The sequence below is a fragment of the Hippopotamus amphibius genome, chromosome 14, assembly GCF_030028045.1.
Source record: "Hippopotamus amphibius kiboko isolate mHipAmp2 chromosome 14, mHipAmp2.hap2, whole genome shotgun sequence".
Classification (NCBI taxonomy): Eukaryota; Metazoa; Chordata; class Mammalia; order Artiodactyla; family Hippopotamidae; genus Hippopotamus; species Hippopotamus amphibius.
The window spans coordinates 14,608,097-14,626,767 of record NC_080199.1 but is presented as its reverse complement, the minus strand read 5'-3'; the positions used below and the strand labels follow the sequence as shown (position 1 = coordinate 14,626,767).

The 18,671-nt window shown below is 44.2% G+C and overlaps 1 protein-coding gene across 1 annotated transcript in view; it reads right to left on the bottom strand.

Moving 5' to 3' along the window:
* The window catches only part of LOC130835857 (ATP-binding cassette sub-family C member 4-like), a 148,323-nt gene that overhangs the window by 110,575 nt on the left and 19,077 nt on the right, over nucleotides 1–18,671 (bottom strand). Inside the window, exons 9-11 of the mRNA XM_057707725.1 lie at nucleotides 11,586–11,687; nucleotides 8,234–8,323; nucleotides 6,741–6,932 (exon numbers count right to left, since the gene is read on the bottom strand). Coding sequence (XP_057563708.1) covers nucleotides 6,741–6,932; nucleotides 8,234–8,323; nucleotides 11,586–11,687 — 384 coding nt within the window. The remainder of the gene's footprint in view (nucleotides 1–6,740; nucleotides 6,933–8,233; nucleotides 8,324–11,585; nucleotides 11,688–18,671) is intronic.

Genomic DNA, 18,671 nt, shown 5'->3' with positions numbered 1-18,671 from the left:
AGGGTGAGGGCTGATACAAGTGAGGAGGCTACTGGAATAATCTAGGTGAGAGATGACGGTGGCCAGGACCAGAGTGATAGCAGTGGGAATGGAGAGACAGGTCACACTCCAGACACATGTGGAAGGTGGAGGCTGTAAGACCTGCTGGCGGGGTGGGTGTGGGTTGTAAGAGAAGAGGAAAACTGTGGGGTTTGGGGCGTGAGGATGGGAAAGAACAGGGTCGCCATTTACTGAGTCGGGGAAGACGGTGGATGCAGGTTTAGGAGACTTCAATTGTGGACAAGCTGAGATGACCTCTCAGTGACGTCACAGTGCAGCTGGATATGCAAGTGTGAAGGACTGTGCTAGAGGCACAGGTGTGAGAGGCGCAGGACCCGGCTGGTGAAGGCACAGGACTTATTTTATCAAGGAATGAGTGTGTCTTAAACTGGACATTTTGCTGATCTCGGCCTCAGCTTCCCACTTTTAGAGAAGGGATAACACCTGACCTGTGTCTTCATTTAAGGCAAATGACACAGTGACAGACAAGATCTATATGAAAAATGACAGCAGAAAAAAGCAGGCTGGATAGGAAAACCAAAGGGAAAGACACAGTGTGCTCGAGGGACACCAAGCAGATCAGCTGAACTAAGCAGGTGCTTGTCTGTGGAAGCAGGAAAAACTCAAACTAAGGACATGAAGTTATGACTTGAGGATCTGCGAATCTATCAAAAGTTAAATTTCAATTTTATTTAAGAGGTAAAGAACAAATCAGTCGATCTTCCCCAGAGTACCTGAGGAAAAAAAAGAAAAGATCACAAGAACATCCCAAAAATGACAAGTTAGCAATCAGATTTAAGTTACATAGTACTATACTAGAAATCTTAGGTTGCCTATAATTGTCACTCAACAGAGCCTGGCATAGACAAGCAGAGTTCGGGGGGAGTCTGTTATCTACTAAACCCCTCAGGCATCAATCTAGGATACACAGCAGTGCCTCTCTGCAGATGAAGCCCTCATTTCTCTGTCTCTACTTCAGCAAATCTGGGGAGAAAGCAAGTGGCACACTGGGGTCTCCATGATAAACAAGGCCTTTGATCTCCATGAGTCTCATTTTCCTCTTCTACAGATTGTGCTGCAGAAACAAGAATCACTAAACTCAAGGATCCTGTGAGAATTAAAACAAGTGTATGAACACCCTGCATGTGTGGGAAAAGGACATGAACTGCTTGTAACTTGCTACTGGTGACTGATGCCTATTTTCTCATGAGACTAACAGTGGGACCCCATTCACAGTGTGAATCACAACATGAAAGCACAACACCACAAGAAGAAAGAGACTGTCTCCGTCATAACCCTCCCTGACAGCCACAAAGACACACAGGCACACACAGGTTCCCTGCACACACAAAGCTTAACTGGGTGCATCAAATGAAAGGCAACAATTGCTCTGTTATGAAAATTCATCATGATTTTACCTTCTTTCTTTCTAATACCATGTCTTCCTTTGCCTTTCAAGGAAAACAGTGAGCTATTTTAACATATGTTCCCAGCCTTACACACACACATGCACACACACAGTTTACTGGGCCTCTGTTTCACTGTTGGCAGTCCTTGAAAACTGTTCTCCTTAGTTTTCATGCTTTGAGTTTATGATTTTCTGACGTTCTTCTCAAAATATAGCACCACATTGTAGCACAGAAATCTTAACCATTTTCTAGAAAAGGCACTTAAATCCACTCTTTCATTTGGCATAGTTAAGGCATAAGAAACAGTCGCTCTCTCCGAGTCTGGTAGCAGGACTTCAAGTGTGTTGTTGACTCTGCAAACTATTTATGGACCAGCCCCAGATGGGAAAAACATCTGAAGTAAAATCCAAGTCAGACTAATTTCCCAGCCACCATTTTCTGATTAGGTTGAAGGGAAAAGCCCAAGTTGAGCACAGATTACAATTCCTCCCACTGACAGGAAGGTGTTCTTATTCATGTTGTTTTCCTCTAAGTTAAATTTAACCAATTTTCACTGAAGAGCAGACATACAAACTAGAGGCAAATTAGGAAATGGCTACACTGATTTGATGCCATCCGTCCAGAAATACATTAAGGGCCCTTCAGCAATGGTAGAGACTTACAGTAGAAACACCACGGAGCAGACTGTTGAAATAGTTAATGAGGACAGGACTTGAGGCCCTGGCAGAGGAGGGCTGGACTCCAGAGTCAAACAGGGGGAGGCCCCTGCCTGTCTTCACAGCTTTTCCTCCATTTGGAATTGCCCTCCTCCCATGGCCTGTCAATATCCTGCCCATCTTTTCAGGCTCAGCCCAAACACTCTCTCCCATGAAACCACCCTGGACTCATCTCTCTTCCTGCTGTTCCTAAGGCTTTGTTTACATCTCTCGTGAAGAACCCGTCTTACTCTGCTCCATCATTTGTACGTGTGCACACAGCTTCTCTCAGCTCCTGGAGGGTGAGCTCTGCGCACCAAGCACTGTTCTGGACCCTGATGCTGATTATCTCTAATCCTCACAACAAGCTGCATGGTAAGTACTGGCCCCATTTCACAGATGAGGAAACTGAGACTAAGTGAGGTTCCATCACTGGTCTGAGGATGGTCAGCTGTCAAACAGAAGGGCTGGAATCTGAACCAAGCTCATGTCAACTCATAGCCTTTTGCTCTTTCACATCATGCTGCCCAAGTAGTCACTGAAGAATATATTTGAAATGAAGGCAATACCAAAATAACTCCAGACTTGAAGGTCTTTACTTAAACATAGAAATATCAATAAACTTATTATTCTATGAGTGTCAAGGCATCTTGAAAAGAAAATGTCCAAGTTGGCAGGAATGCGGTAAATATGAGATGAAAGTACAAGCTTATAGGCACCCAAGAGGAGGGTGTAAATTCAAGTGATCTATGTGGGAAAATATTAAACTAGAATTTATCAATGTGATACTTTTAAATATGTATTGCCTAAAAGCTTGTAAAAGCCTTCAAGTTAAAGATAACATGCAGACAAATGTTACATACTATACTCCTTATGTTATGGTAACAAAATATTTTTATTGTTGATTTATATAATGTACTATGTGTAGAGAACCTATGTAAGTGTCAACTCAGTAATGGAAGTTAAGTACTCAGATACTTTCTTCCTTACATGTCACATTTTATGGATGTGATTTTACCAAAAAGCGGCTGAGCTTATAATTAAGGGCTAATTTATTTTCAAAATCATTCTAACACTTACAGAGTGCTTGTTATGTTCCTAGCAATCCGGTGCTTTAAAATCACTGCTGCATTTCATCCTCAAAATAAACTTATGAGGTTGACAGTATTATTATCTCCATCTTACAGATCAGGCTTATAAGGTTCAGACAATCAGCCAAAACCACATACCTAGTAAAAGAGAAACTGAGACTCCATCCCTGAGCCTTCTGACTCCTGGGCCTTGGAGTTGATGTCATCAGCCTGAATCAATGTAGCCAGATGTGATTACTTCTTATCTCCCTATTTTATGACAGAAATGTTTTTAGCTCAAATAACTGAAATGTTTAATTAGATCTAGTATAATATATCTAGTTGTTACTAACATACGTCATACAATAAATATTGCTTTTTTTTTCCTGCTTTTTCCTCCAGGATTTGGGAGAGGCGGGGGTAGGGAGAACTGTAAGGAGAAATTTTTACTATATTTATATGGATGGATGCATGTAGAGGAAAGATCTATAATAGTGACAATGGCTACCATGTACTGAAACCCTGGCTTGTTTGCATTTCCCAGGCATTGCCTGTAGCCTTTACAGTAAACCCCACCCCTCCCCCCATTTAATAAGAAAGGAAACTGAGACGAATACCTGGAGTTACTACCCAGGACTGTTTCTCTCTAAAGGCCAAGCCTTTTCTACTACACATGCAGTCTCTGTATCTACAGGCCAAAATAATTACAGGACGCCACTATTATCTGTGGCCATCTCATGTCCATCCACTGACACATGGATTTCAAAAGGAGATAAGCAGAGGATCTCCTTACTCATTAAGTGGTTCCCAGGTGTCGTAAAGACCTTGCTGATCTCTTGCTAATCAAAGATGGCATTCCAGAGGAGCAGCAAAACCTGTTGGAAACTCTCTGACCCAATGTTCTCATTTTGCTGCAGAAACGTCAGAGGCCCAGGCAGGTAACAGGACATGTCAAAAGTGACAGCGGGCAAGTGACAAACCAAGGCCAGGACTCCACTCTCTACTACTTTTCTGCCCTGGGCCTCCCTTCCTGCCAAGGAGGAAATGGGCACGAGGGGCCCCAACTCCTTGTCCAACCACGAGGCAGAACAGGACAACAGCCCATGTTTATAAATGTCACATCACGTACAGAAGAATCCCTCTGTACCCCAATCCTGTAGGGGCCCTTCCCACCAGAGTCTGTGCCGCACAGACACCCAAGGGTGGGTGAAGCCCCAGAACACTGCCCACGTTACTGGTCCAATCCCCCCATGTGGCTGCGCAAAGCATCAGCCCCCGGGGGAGAACGCTGAATGGCAGCCACTGTTTGCAGCACCTGCTCTTCTCCAGAGATGCTCAGATGTGGGGGAGAAAGACAGGGCTGAGCTTCACCAGAAAGGCAAGGTCGTGCAAAGAAACAGCCACACACTGGCCTAGGTCTCCGGAGCCTGATCTGGGCATCAGCAACTGGACGTGATTAAGGTAAAGAGGAAATGCTTGAGATCTATTTATTCCACATCCCACCTTCCACCTTCATCCATCACCCCCTTTTTAAAAAGTTCTTCCTTATAAACTTCCTCAGCTGAGAGGCAGCACAGCATTATGGAAAAGGATGGAGTCTAGAGTCCTGCAGAAATGGATCTGAACTTGAGCTGCAAATGTGGAGGAGAGCTCTTTCATCTCTCCAAGCCTGAGTTTTACCAACTATAAAATGAGGATGGGGACATGGAAGGCACTCATAATGAATTAATAACTCATACACCTTTTTATGTGTGTGCATCCATACGTATGAGAGGCAGAAAAATGACTGGCACGTGGCCTCTGAATAAATGGGGGCTCTTGTTCTCCTGTTTGACATTTGCGTACCCTTTCTCTTCTTACATAGTCTACACACCATTTAATAAAAGTCTAGCTCATTCCTGCCAACCTGACATCATTTCTGCAAATACACAATTTCCCATTAACAATGACCCAGGAGAAAGAAATAGAAGCCCATTAAACAATAAAGCAATTCTGTTTTGTCCACATCATCCTAAAATGCTATTCACCTGATACAACCCACGATGTTCAAGCCGTTGTTCAAGCAGAATTACTATTTCCACGGTTTGGAGCCTTCAAGATACCTTTGAAAGTCTGTCCCAGCCTTTTTCTCACGTATAAAAGAAGTCGGATGACCAGACTGCACTGAACAAACCCCTGAGGGAGCCCTTTAATGCTATTATTCACTGATTTTTATAACCCAAGAGAGTAACATACTACTTAGCAGTAATTATATTTTTCTTTCCTTTTGCCAAACTATTTTCTCCTATAAGGTAAGTTCAGCTTTCATCATTTATTCGCTAATTTTATTTAAATACAGTTAAACATTTCATCTTTCCATTTTCTGTGAAACTCAATGCAATTTCTGAAAACAATCTCTCCCCAGTGAAAGGATGCAATGTTAAGAAGAAATTTTAAAGCATTCCATTTTCTTTAAACAAAAATACAGTTAAAACCAAGTGGATTGGGGCTTCCTAGGTGGCGCAGTGGTGAAGAATCCGCCTGCCAATGCAGGGGACGTAGGTTTGAGCCCTGCTCCAGGAAGATCCCACATGGTGCAGAGCAACTAAGCCCATGTGGCACAACTATTGAGCCTGTGTGCCGCAACTACTGAAGCCCATGTGCCTAGAGCCCGTGCTCTGCAACAAGAGAAGCCATGGCAATGAGGAGCCCACGTACCACAATGAAGAGTAGCCCCAGTTCACCGCGACTAGAAAAGCTCGTGTGCAGCAATGAAGACCCAACACAGCCAATAAATAAATAAATAAACAAATTTTTAAAAATAAAAAAATAAATAAAAAAAACAAGTGGAGAGGGAAACCCAGAGACTGAGAGGGACAGAGGAGGCGTCAACCAAGTGCAGGGTACAGACCTTACGTGGAGTCTGATTCAAACAATGGTGAACGAGATTTCTCAGTGAGATGATTAACAACATGTAAACATGGACTAGAAGACTGATAATATTCAGGAATTTGGATTATTTTTCAGGTGAAATAATGTGGTGATTTTTTTCCAAAGGCTTTCCCATGTTTTAGAGGTAACTAATGAAATGTTTACAGATGACCTAATCTGAGGTCTGGGATCTGCTGCAGAATAGTCTCGGCTGGGGGTGGGGCTGGCAGAGCGCAGGGGGAGAGACGCAGCCAGACTGGCCTCCAGCTGCTCCTGGTTGGAGCTGGGGGGCGGCACAGGAGGGTTCATTACACTGTGCACTCTGTTTCTACAAACTTTTCTAACTGTCCATTAAACAAATAAGTTAAAAAGGAATGAAACAACCTGCTCGCCTCCCCCTGCAAAAAAAGCCATTCTGTGAGTGTTTTTATCACATCAGGATCGAAACAGCAGTGTATACGCCTGCACATTTACCCAGAAGATCTGTTTAAAATATTAAGCAACAATCCGAAATCTTTGAAATTAAAGAAAAAGAACTTTCAACAAACCTTGTAGTTTAAACCAGCATTATTATTATTTGAAATTCAAGTATATGCAACTCAGAAGTCATTACTCACCTCCTCCAAAGCACAAGCCTTTATTACTTCTTCATATCGGTCTTCCTCATATTTCTTCCCAAATAAAATATTACTCCGCACAGTTCCTGAAAACACCCAAGGCTGCTGAGAAACATACGCGATCCTCCCATGCACGCTGACCAGCCCCTGGCTCAGGGGCAGCTCCCCCAGCACAGCACTTAACAGCGACGACTGAAACAGACGGCAACACACACATATGAACAGGCAGCACTCAGGACGGAACACGCCCCGCAGCACAGCCGTCCCCACCCTGGGCGCTTGATAAACGATAGAACCCTTTCTTTAGAACAGGATAAAGTACAGCCCCGGCAGATGGGACAAAAAAACTGAAAATAACACTACTGGTCAATGTAAACTAATGGTTGATGAGAAATATTAACAAAATACGAGGGTGAGTCAAAAATTATCTGCACTCCGATTATATTAAAACTTCTGTCAATTCTACAGCCGGAGCACAGGTAATTTTTTACTCTCCCTCATAGCATAACAATCTACTCTGCCCAAGTATCCCCCAAATGAAGTTCTATACTGAGCAAAGACTAATTAAGAATGTTTAACATTCTTAACTAGCAGAACAGCCCCTCAGGATGTGTATTTCTTGTATCCGATGTTTAGTGCAGTTGTTCCTGCATCCGGGTATCCTTTACTTGGCAAACACTTGTTCTTAAAAAAGCTACATGTGAGAAGAATATATCCAAAGATTATTAATTTAAAAAACTCTGAAGTGAGTTGTGTCCAAAGAGCAAAAGCCCATCATAGAGGAAATCATCACCCTCTCATGTACATATCCCATGTTTAGGTCTCTGTACTTTGTTACACAGAACACAGGAGACTAAGTACACGTGCACATGTCCTTCCAATCTCTTACAACACACAGACATGACGTATCTGTGTCCACACCATCAGAGCGCTCACCACCCCGGGCTGAAATAACCTGCCTGTGTGTCTATCTCACCCCAGACCCTGGTTGCCTCTGGAGGCAGGGGTGTCGGGGTCTTGCTCACGTCTGTGTCTTTAACTCTAGCACATGGCTGCACACTCACTACACGTGCACTGATGGGACCAAATCAAGTCACATGAGGAAATGCTCAAAGCTTCCTGGAAGAGCCTTTACAACCTCCAGACTTCCTGGAGGGGCCACTGTGACAGAAAGAAGTCCCCACTGTCTACCATCCATCCCGAACAGCTGTCACATAAATAATTTCCTTCACTGAGACGCCCAAATTCCCGACAAGCACTTCCTAACCGTGCAACATGAAGCACCGAGAAGGAAAACACAATGTGCGTTTATCCAGATTTATTTGGCCATGAAACCTTCTTGCAAAACGAATGTTCCATGGAACACACTTAGAGAAATGCTGTTCTAGAAACACCCAGTTCAAACTGGGTTACACACAGCTCTGGGCTCAACTCTGAGAATTTAGTAGGGGCTGTGGCGTTGCATCCAGCTGCCAAAAGGCATCATAACTTACCTTTCCTGCCCCCACAGGTCCAATCACAGCCAACAGTTCACCGGGTCTGACAGTAAAGGAAAGGCCTTGTAGGGTTGGGGTATTTGATGCCTACAAAGTAAAGTTTATAAAAATGTGCCCATTTCAGTAAAGAAGCATAAATTACTTCGGAAAGTAGAGAAAGCATAATAGTCGTTGATATGCTAACAGAGCTCACATTTGTTCCTTCCTATTTTAAGATACTGTGTCCTGGAGGCCTTTTCATCCAATCCTATCTCTTTGGAGGGAGGGGTGGTGTTGAAACATTTAGTTGCCTTTGGGAAGGCTCTTTCCTTTACTAGAGTTCCATATGGAAACAGCACTAGACACCCACAAAATTTAAGTAGTTGAAGTGCCAAGACACCTGCATGAAATGCAAACTGCCTGATGCACACTAGCTCATTAAAATAATGTACTTAAGAGAATATTAAGTATGGGAGATTTTTAATTTATGTCTTCTTTATGACCCTTGGTTTTAACTGTCTATCTCATTAATCTCCACAAGGTGGCAGCATAACTACATGACGTGCCTGGCCCTTCACTAATAAATAATTCGAAATCACTAATCTCTCCATTTTCATTTGATGAAGAATGAACCTCAGTATTGCTCAGCAAGCAAAGGGGCCCTTCATATGATAAAGTCACTCTTGCTAAATTAACTCATAAATAATGGTCAAAGCTCTAATTGAACAAGAGCTCTAATTTAACACTAACAACAACAAAAAACTGGGGAATAAAGAAATTAATTATGACATCATGGGTCAGAGTGATAAAGCCTCAGTTTTATACATGTTACATGCATTCCCTGTCCTGGCTAAGCAGGGGTAATAAAGTATTTCTACTGTAGGAAAAACAAGAAACATGAAGGTACACGCAACAGCACACAATCCAACACAGGGGAGAAGGACAAAGTACTCATCGTGCCAATCAGGTCATATTCCTGAGAGACTTAAGGGTGTGTTTATGTCTTTACATATCCTAAGTGTTAAGAAAATTCTCAGTAACTGCTAATGTTTTTTAAAAAATCAGTGGTTACACTTGATTAGTAAAATGCCCAAAAGACTAAAAGCACAGAGTCTGGATTAAAAGTCTGGATAATCTTCAAAATGAAAAATCTCTCTGCAAAGAACTGAACTAATTATAAAACATTCACATCTGAAAAAATTACAATTGTTTTTCATCACCAAAAACACCCCCCAGATGTTATAGGAATTACAAATCTATCAATAAGAAGCTAGATTTTAATACATTGAAACATTTTTTAAGCTTCTCCACTCCTTTCTTCTTGTCTGACACTTAGGGTTCCTATTTTACTACTTTTTACTCAGTTACAGCAACAAAACAATGAGCTACATACAAACAGCTCCCTGTCCCCACCCCTCACCGTTTGTCAGAGTCAGACACTGAGCTCCCTCCCCGTTCAGGCTTCAGGATTGGACCCTGACTCAACAAGGATCATCGGCTGAGCCCCCACTCTGTGCCAGACACAGTTCCAAACCCCTGCCCCGTGGAGATGTGGAGGCTCCCACAGGACCACATATATTAAAGCTTAAAGACTGAGACCAAGTCCTATCATTTCATGGATGAGGCCTGGGTCCCTGAGACCTTCCCCCACCTGCCCACCTGGCTGTCCAGTGGAGCAGGTTACAGAGCTCATGTCTACCTCCTACCTCCGAACCCAGAATGCGCTTCATTCAGACTCGGCTTCTCTCCAAAACCCCAATGTCTGTGCCCCTCCCCCTCCTGACAGCCCCTAATTACTAATGACCCCGGCAAGGGGCACAAGCCTTCCATAGGCAAGGCCAGGACAGCAGAATAGGGTGTTCTGTAGTACAACAAAAGTTGCACAGGAGTCTGAGAACAGGTTATTAAGTTCTTGAAAGAAGAACAAAATAGCTCATTTTAAAATGCTGCATAGTTTGGTACAAAAGAAATTTGGTAATGGGTCATACAAGCTTAGCATTCATATAGAGTGGCCTTTATAATGCACTTTTAGTGGTGCTTCCCATAAATGCTTCAAGTGTACTATGATGAGAAATACTCAGCAGGAGGTAAATCTACCGTATTAAAGGTAGGAGAAACTGTCAGGTTAGATGAGGCATCTTGTGTGAGTTTCCATGCGCAAAAGGCACAGGGATGTGATTTTACATATTTGGGGACACACTATTGTTTTCTTGGTGGAGATGGCAGGCACTGAATCAGAAGCAGGTGAACACAATGCAGGTGGCACAACAGAGTCACAGGCATGAAAAGCCAGGATGAGTCTACAGGGTACAGACACTTGCTCTGTGGTCCTCACTCCCTTCAGAAGCCAGGCTCCTGGGCTCTGATCCAGAGAGTGGACACTGGTAGGGCCTCTTCCTCCCTGAGTCCCTCCAGCCCTGGGGTGGGAGCAGCTTCCTGCCATTGCTAACCTCTGGGTTGTGTCACTCACCACTGTCTGGCCCTTCCTGCTTTTCTTTCCCCTCTTTCACCGTCTACATAACTAATTCCAGCCTGGACCTCCCTCTCCCGTGCTGTGGGTTGTTTTCCTGCCTAATCCACACCAATACAGGAGGATGTGCACAGAGGAGTGTGGAACCAGGGGGTGGGGGGAGCATTTCAGTTGTCAGTAGCAGGTGCACTGGGTGTGCAATATTGACAACTTATTGAGAGCGGACCCTGTTGCTTTCTCTGTTTGCCTGAATGTTATAAATAAACCAAGTGTTGGAAAATCGCCAGTTCTGTCAGCTTGCCGCACAGTGCAGCCCTTCAACTGGGAATCACTGGTGCTTACTATGTCTACCTGCTGTCTCCTCCCAGCCCCTGGCTGCCACCAAAGTCACCAGCACCATCCAGAAGCATAGGATTGAGGAGACACCACCCTACCCCACAGCAAAGATCCAGATCATGGCTTTACTCTGTATGTAATGAGATGGTCTGAGAATATCAAGGCAAAAAATGTACCCTGACTCCCCAAAGCCTCTTGTCTATAACAACTGGTTGTGTATTTGTTGGTTAACCCTTTCCATACTGTAGCATTTTGTCTGTCCAATCCTGTAAATTCTAACATTTAATTTCAAAATGTGCTAATACTTTGAAAGTTCTCTTGAAAATAAGACAGAGAGCAACATATCACACGTCTTAGGCTGATTTTATACTTAATCTCCATTAGCTGCAAACCTTAATCCTGATTTTGAGATTTCACATGAAAATTATTTCAGAATTCTTTCACACTTTCTATAAATGACCAAGTCACATTTTACTTGCTACATATAAAACCTCGGAATTCTCCAATAAATCTATGTCAAGTTGTCTATTAGGAGTCACGATCTTGGAATAGAAGACTTATTACCTTCTTCCAAAAAGCAGTGAAATCTTGCACGTGCACTATCGTTTTACCATCTGATGGCACCTCAGGGTTGCAATGTGATATCTCATCAAGTAGTAGAAATGTCTACAGAAAAAGGAAAACAGATTGTTCAAACTACAGGAACAAGGCACAAACAAATATAATTGCTTCCTGGAATTTGCAATAAAAAAATTTTATACAGCCTATGTATCATTTTGCCAACTGTATTTAAAGTGTTGGTTCACATCAGAACATACTAAATAATATATAGAATAATACTATTATTATAGTATACAGTATATGCGATCATATAGTATATATACTATGCAGAGTATTTTATATACATATGTATGTGTGTATATAAGTGATGTATTTATATATAAAGTGTATATAAATATTTTATATGTAAACATATAGATACATAAAGAGTTCCTGGCCATGAGGAAAATTGTAACTTGTTCAACAAGTGTATGGTTCCTCCTTAAGGAGAAAATATGGCTCCAAACTCCAACACTTTTAGAACTTGGACATTTTTATTATTTTACTTTTGTGTTACTAACAACAGGGGAGCTGGTATGAAATGATTCCATAAATATTTACTGAATCCCACCAGGTGCCAAGCACCATGCGACACTGCTAGGAACACAGGGAGGAAGGCCGTTCCCAGGCCTGCAGGAATCAGGGGGCACAGGACAGGCTGGGACACAAGACCAACGGCAGAGACTCTGAACAAAACCCCGGCTCTGCCTGTTCTGGGTCGTGACCTTTACCTGCACACGCAAGTACACTCTGCTTTCCTCCTCACGCGTGTTAAACCCATATCACGGCTCGTCATAACTATCACGTGTCACTGTTCTACAAATAACATGCTCTTATTCAGTTTCTATCTCTTGAAAAATCTTTTACAAGCATCTTTTCACAATCACTGTCTCTACCCCTTAGTCAACGCCCTCTCTCCTCGACAGCAGGAATGGTGGCATCTTCCTTCTTGATGTTTTCCACACCCCTTAGCAGCTATCCAAAGGCATTTAGCTGAATAAACCAAGTCCTGTGAACCACTACAAAGCTAACATAATCGTATACAGGAAAATCCCCTCTTGCCTTGCAAATCCTAGACATAATTCAATGAGAAAAGCTACAGTGGTGCAGACATTGAGTAAACAACTGAGACCACTTCCACAGCCCACCCTGCCTCAAAGAACTGTGAACATGTGGCAGAGACTGTCCTCAAAATCTGCTCTCATTCTTCTGTGGTAACAAACCCTGGATTTTAGCTGGCACGTGGCAGCCTGAAAGGAGGCCTTCTCTCTCCAGCCTCCCGAACAGATAAGTGCAGCCAGGTGACTAGATCCAGGCCAGTGGAAACTGACAACGTCCAGGACCTTCATTCACCCCACGGCCTGAGCCTTGGAGGCTGCCAGCTGAGTCAAGGCCACATGCAGAGGAGTAACAAGAAAGAGTCTGGGTCCCTAACACCATGAGGACCATACTAGCCATGGAGCTTGTTACAGGGAGAAATGTATCCCCACAGAAAGATATGCTAAAGTCCTAACCCGTTACCTCCAAATGGGACTTTATTTGGGAATAAGGTTGTTGCAGATGTAATCAATTAAGGTGAGATCACAGTGGAGCAGGGTGAGCCCTGAATCCAACATGACTGGTGTCCTTGTAAGAAGAGAGATGCAGAGACACACACACAGAAATCAGCTCTCTCATGATGGAGACAGGCTGCAGTGATGGCAGTTACAAGCCAAGGAAGCCAAGGTTTGCTTGCAACCACCAGCAGCTAGAAGAGGTGAGGAAGGCTTCCCACTTACAGGGATTCAGAGGGATCGTGGCCTGCTGATTTCAGACTTCTAGCCTCCAGGACTGAGAAACAATACATTTCTGTGGTTTCAAGCACCTGGTTTGTGGTACTTTGTTACTGCAGCCCCAAGAAACTAATACAAAGCCTTACAAGGATTCTTGCAGGAGAGAGAAACAAACTACCCATGTAAGCAAGTTTAACATGGGTAATTCTAGGACTCACAAGCAAACTGAATCCTAAACAACACAGGGGGCAACAGAAACAAGACTTTCAGGATGTTTGAGAAAGAAAACAACACACAAATACTAACCTAGTACCCTAAGCATCATAAACACCCTTCAAGTCCTTGACATCCTTCTCTATTATGCCCCAAAGTCACAAATGTGATGGCAAAATCCTACTTTAAAAAACTGATAAAAACTGAAAGTGAAAACCTGCTTCTGTGCAGGAAAAGAAGACGGGATCCTTGCATTTCTCTCAAAGACCCGCTGGCAGGAGATGCAATCCTCTCGTTCCCTCCTCCTCTCATCCAGGCTCACTGAGAACCTGAACACTGGGCACGGCTACCCCTACCCGCCCTAAGCCTGTGTGCAGCAGGGGGCAGGATGGACGGACGGTGGTCTGAGGACTCCGCTGCAGGCTTTCTACCACCACAGCCTGAGCTCTCTCTCCACACGGCCTCTCCCATCATCAGCCACGTATCAGCTCTCGCCTGTTCTGTCACAGTTCATCTCTCTCCCAATTCAACTCTCTCCCAATTCTTCTTTCCTCTTGAAACAACATAATTTCAGAATCTCACTATTAATCATTTCAAATACTGACACAACTTTTTTTTTCTGGTTCATTCCCCAGCCCTCCCAACACCACTGAACCTATACCAACTCTACTCCATCCTGATCTCTTCACAATACCTCTGAGAATGTCCACCACACTTAACACCCTCCAGTGACCTAGCAGCACCTAAGTCCACACTCCCCAAGTGGCCTCTGCCTGGACACCCTGAGTATTAATGCCATGCATCCTTCTGGGCCCAACTCAAATGCCAATCTTACTGGGAACCAGTTCAGGACGTCCCTGGATGGCACTGTCCTCCCTACCTCTGAATCCCCATAGGGATGTTAAGTCACGTAGAGGGGAGACACTATGTCATTCCTGCACTTACACAGGCCCAACTCCAACTAAAGACCGAGGCTCGCACAGCGTCGGCCCATCGTGGGCATCAGCTAAGGGAAGGAACAGGCTGTAGGGCTGGTTCAAATCAGTCCAACCACTGACTGCATGGCTACCGCCTTACACAGTCTGAGCTAACACAGCAACAAGCAAAAGGTTATACACGTATGTTATACATCTCGTCTAGACAGAAATTCCAATTTCAGCTTAAGCATGTTACCAAGACAAAAAACTTAATACTCAGTGCGTTCATAGTAGAATAGAAATTCCTCAGTCAGAAAGAAAGAAAGAAAGAAGGAAAGAAAGAAAGAAAGAAAGAAAGAAAGAAAGAAAGAAAGAAAGAAAGAAAGAAAGAAAGAAAGGAAAGGACAGAAAGGAAGGGGAAAGAAAAAGCAAAGGAAAGGAAAAGAAAAAGTTATGCCCTAAGCGAGGGATTAAATCTATTGAGCACTTGTCCACAAATAAGTCTGAGTGGGGAAAGACGTCACGATCTTCCAGGGGTTAAGGGAGACTCCATTCAACATATGACCAGCTTGTGAAGGTGCCAGAAGTGCTGGGTGCATTTTTCTCCAGGACTCAGGCTGATGAAGGAGCTGAAATTAAATTGCTATTAGACCCATGACGTGCAGACCCAGGAAAGGTCATGCACGAAAGTATCAACATCAGAACTGCAGCCAAAAAGACTGACTTCCGAGTGGCTGGGAGCAGAAACCCTAAGCAGTTCTGTGAACTGTATAACCTCAGAGACACATGTCACTGGATGTAAAAGTCACTGAAGACTTTCAGTGCTTTGAAGTTAAGATATTTACAATCCTGTTGGAGTCATTCAATGCCAATACCTTCAGTCCCCTTTCCTTACTAAGAGAAAACTAAAGGGATTCTTGAACCTATAACATCATAATAAATCATTCAGTTTCTGTACATGGAAAAAGGAAATTGAAAAGCACATGTAAACAAGAAGACACAAAACTATGAAGCCCGCGTGTAGGTCTGCCCCGTGGGTAGGGACCATCGCACCCCCTCCAAGGTGGGCAGGGGTGGTGGTTTCCCTCTTACGGCTTCCAGACATGACCTGAGTGGAAATCCTGGGAGATGGCCCGTCCACTCTCCTGAGTGCCAGGCTGCAGAAGGCTGTGGGGCAGCAGGGCTCAACACCACACCGTGTGCTCAACTCTGTGTACCCACCACGCCTCCAGCCCATCTATGGTCAATCTCGCCCAGTTCTGACCACCTGGTCAGTAAACTCAGCTGACCTTTTCCTCCACTCCTGCTGCTATTTTCACCTTATAATTGGGTATGAGAGGCAAGGAAAGGAAGAAAAGTGGACATCTGATCATTGCCTATTACCTGTTAGATAACAGGAAAGGAGGCTGAATCAGGCCAGTGGCTGGTCGGTGGGGTGGGTTTTCGAGGAAACACAGACATTTCAAAAGGCTCTCAGAATTCAAAACTAAGTCCGTGCTCTTCACCTCCCCAGATTTTGCAGCCTGAGAACCCAAAGCAGCCCAAGATCCACCTGTCCCCTCCCTCCATACCCAACTTAAGACCTGCCCTGAGTGGCTCTCAAATCTGGCCAAGTCTCTCTATTTCACCCCAAACCAACTACATCATCTCATCCCTGGACTATGTACTGCATTAGCCTCCTGACCTGTCTCCCTGCCTCTGCTCTGGGTCCCCACCCCACCTCCCTGACCCGCTCCCCAGGCTGCAGCCAGGGTGAGCTCTGAGACTAAAAACCTTAATGTTACCTGTAGAATCCTGTATAGTTCCCTGCTGAGGCCTCCAGTCTCTCTACACTGTAGCCTCAGACATTCTGTTTCCTCAAATGTATGGATCCCCTTCTTGTGCACTAAAAGCCTGTGTCACATCACCATCCCCAGGAAAGTGCAAAGCATCAGCCTCACACCTCCTCCACCCCCACACACATAATTCTCCAGGTAACTTCCTCAGCCTTCCCAGGAAGCAAAACCTCCAAAACTGCACCAGTGACTCTGCCAAAGCACCTCATGGCACCTTGGACTTTTCCTTCCAAGGACTAATGACACAGACACACAAGCGCATCCACGGTGAGTTTCACTATTTGATTCTTTATTAACCCCTCACTTGATGAAACACAAACTCCAAGCAGGAAGGACTTCCCTGCATTTGCTTCCCTGCCTTTGTACACACGCATCGAGCCTGAGCCAGGTGTCAGGTAGGTCCTCAGTTATTTGTGGAGCAAGTGATTGGAAGAATAAACTGAAATTTGATCCCCAAAAGTCTAGCATAAACCAAGAAAGGTTTTTTTTCTTAGTCTTAACAAGATCCTATCATCTTTTATATTTGCTAAAGTGCATGTTGGGTTTGTTTGCCTTTTTCTAAACTAGGGCAATGTCTCCAAAATGTGACTTATTTTCAGGTACACAGGGACACTTACTAAAGACATAGATACCTTGGGCGACCTAGTGAATCAGAAACTCCAAGGTGTGATCATTTAGTTTTAATAAGCACACCAGATGATTCTCATGAACTAGAGGCTGTAGCAACTATATGGGCTGAAGAAGGGTCTATGATCTAAAAGAAAAAAAATATTTCACCAATACTTCCACCCACCAGGAAGCAGTCTGCCACGCTAACACCGACTCTTTTCACCGCTCTCATTCTCAGCCATGTGTCCCACCTTTACTGAAAACAAATACTACCCACAGAGCTCTCAATTCCTAGACCACCTTCCTGCCAGACACTTTACGTACATGAGGGAAAATTTAGGTTTCCTTCCCAAAAGTGCTTTCCTCATCAGGACACAAAGTCAGTGCCAGGAAAATTCAAAGTTCTCCCCAGGTCATAATGTTAATGTCACTGCACACACCTACAAGGGAAGGAATCTCAAGCCCCAGACAGTTCAGTTGCATTTTGGTGGAAAAAAAAATAAAAAACCCTACCTAAGTATTTCAGTACAATTCCCTGAAAACCTTCTGCAGGACCCCTTTCATGCTACACCCCTTGGTGCAACACATAATTCACCAGAGAATCAGAGTTACTGCTTTTCCCACTAAAACCAAGCTTCATGGTTAGGCATTTGCAGGAGCCCAGACATAATGGAGCTGGATGGTTCCTTCAGTTGCACATTTTCTGAGCTCGTGCTATTTGGGAGGAGTATGAAGATGAAGGAGGCACTGTACCCGCCCTTTAGATAAATCTGGAGTTCAGGAAGGGAAAGAAATCCACAAACACACAGCTTAGTGAGGACAAAGTCACATTCAGCAGCTCAGAGGAAGAGATGGGGATTCAAGAGGGTGTGATGGTTAATTTTATGTCAACTTTGCTAAACCACAGTTCCCAGACACTTGCTCAAACACCTATTGCAGTGAAAGCATTTTTCAGATGAGATCAACATTGAAGTCAGTAGACTCTGAGTAAAGCAGATTATCCTCCATCATGTGGGTGGGCCTCATGCAACCAGTCAAAGGCCTTCAGAGAAAAAAGACTGACCAACTCCAAAGAGGAGGGAATTCTGTCTCAACATCACCTTCCGACTAGAGATGCATTTTACCATAAAGCCTCATGGTATTGATCTTTTGTTTCATGACAGCCAGCAAGACAGTCAGACTAAGTTTGTTAACAAAGTATGACTGAGTGTTTCTAATTGTCCACAAGGCCCAAGAGCCCAGCCCAGGAGCCAGGCCAGCAGAGTCTACATGAACCCCAGGCTGTGCAGGGACAGCTCCTCTCTTTAGAGAGCGGGTCCACCAAGTCCAGTCAGGCTGGTCTGAGATACACAGACGGACACACAGAACAAGAGGTAGATTCAGACCTATTCCCACTCTGGATAAGATCCAGCTCCCCTGGGGTGAGACCCCTCCCCAAGATCGGATGTTCCAGGAAGGCCTAACTCCAGTCTGCTCCCTCCCCCTGCATTTCTCCAGCTTCTAGTGCAGGTCGGGCCACCCTGGGCCTCTGTGGGGTCCCAGCCGTTTCCTGTAACTGTTGTTTCAGTCCATCCAGTATTTATTTGATACCCATGATGTGTTCAACATGGCCTGGGCACTAACGAACTACCAGATAGAGTCTGCTGTGAATGGGCTTAGAATACTCCTGGGGAGTCAGGATCACCCCACTTGACTTGAGGCTGG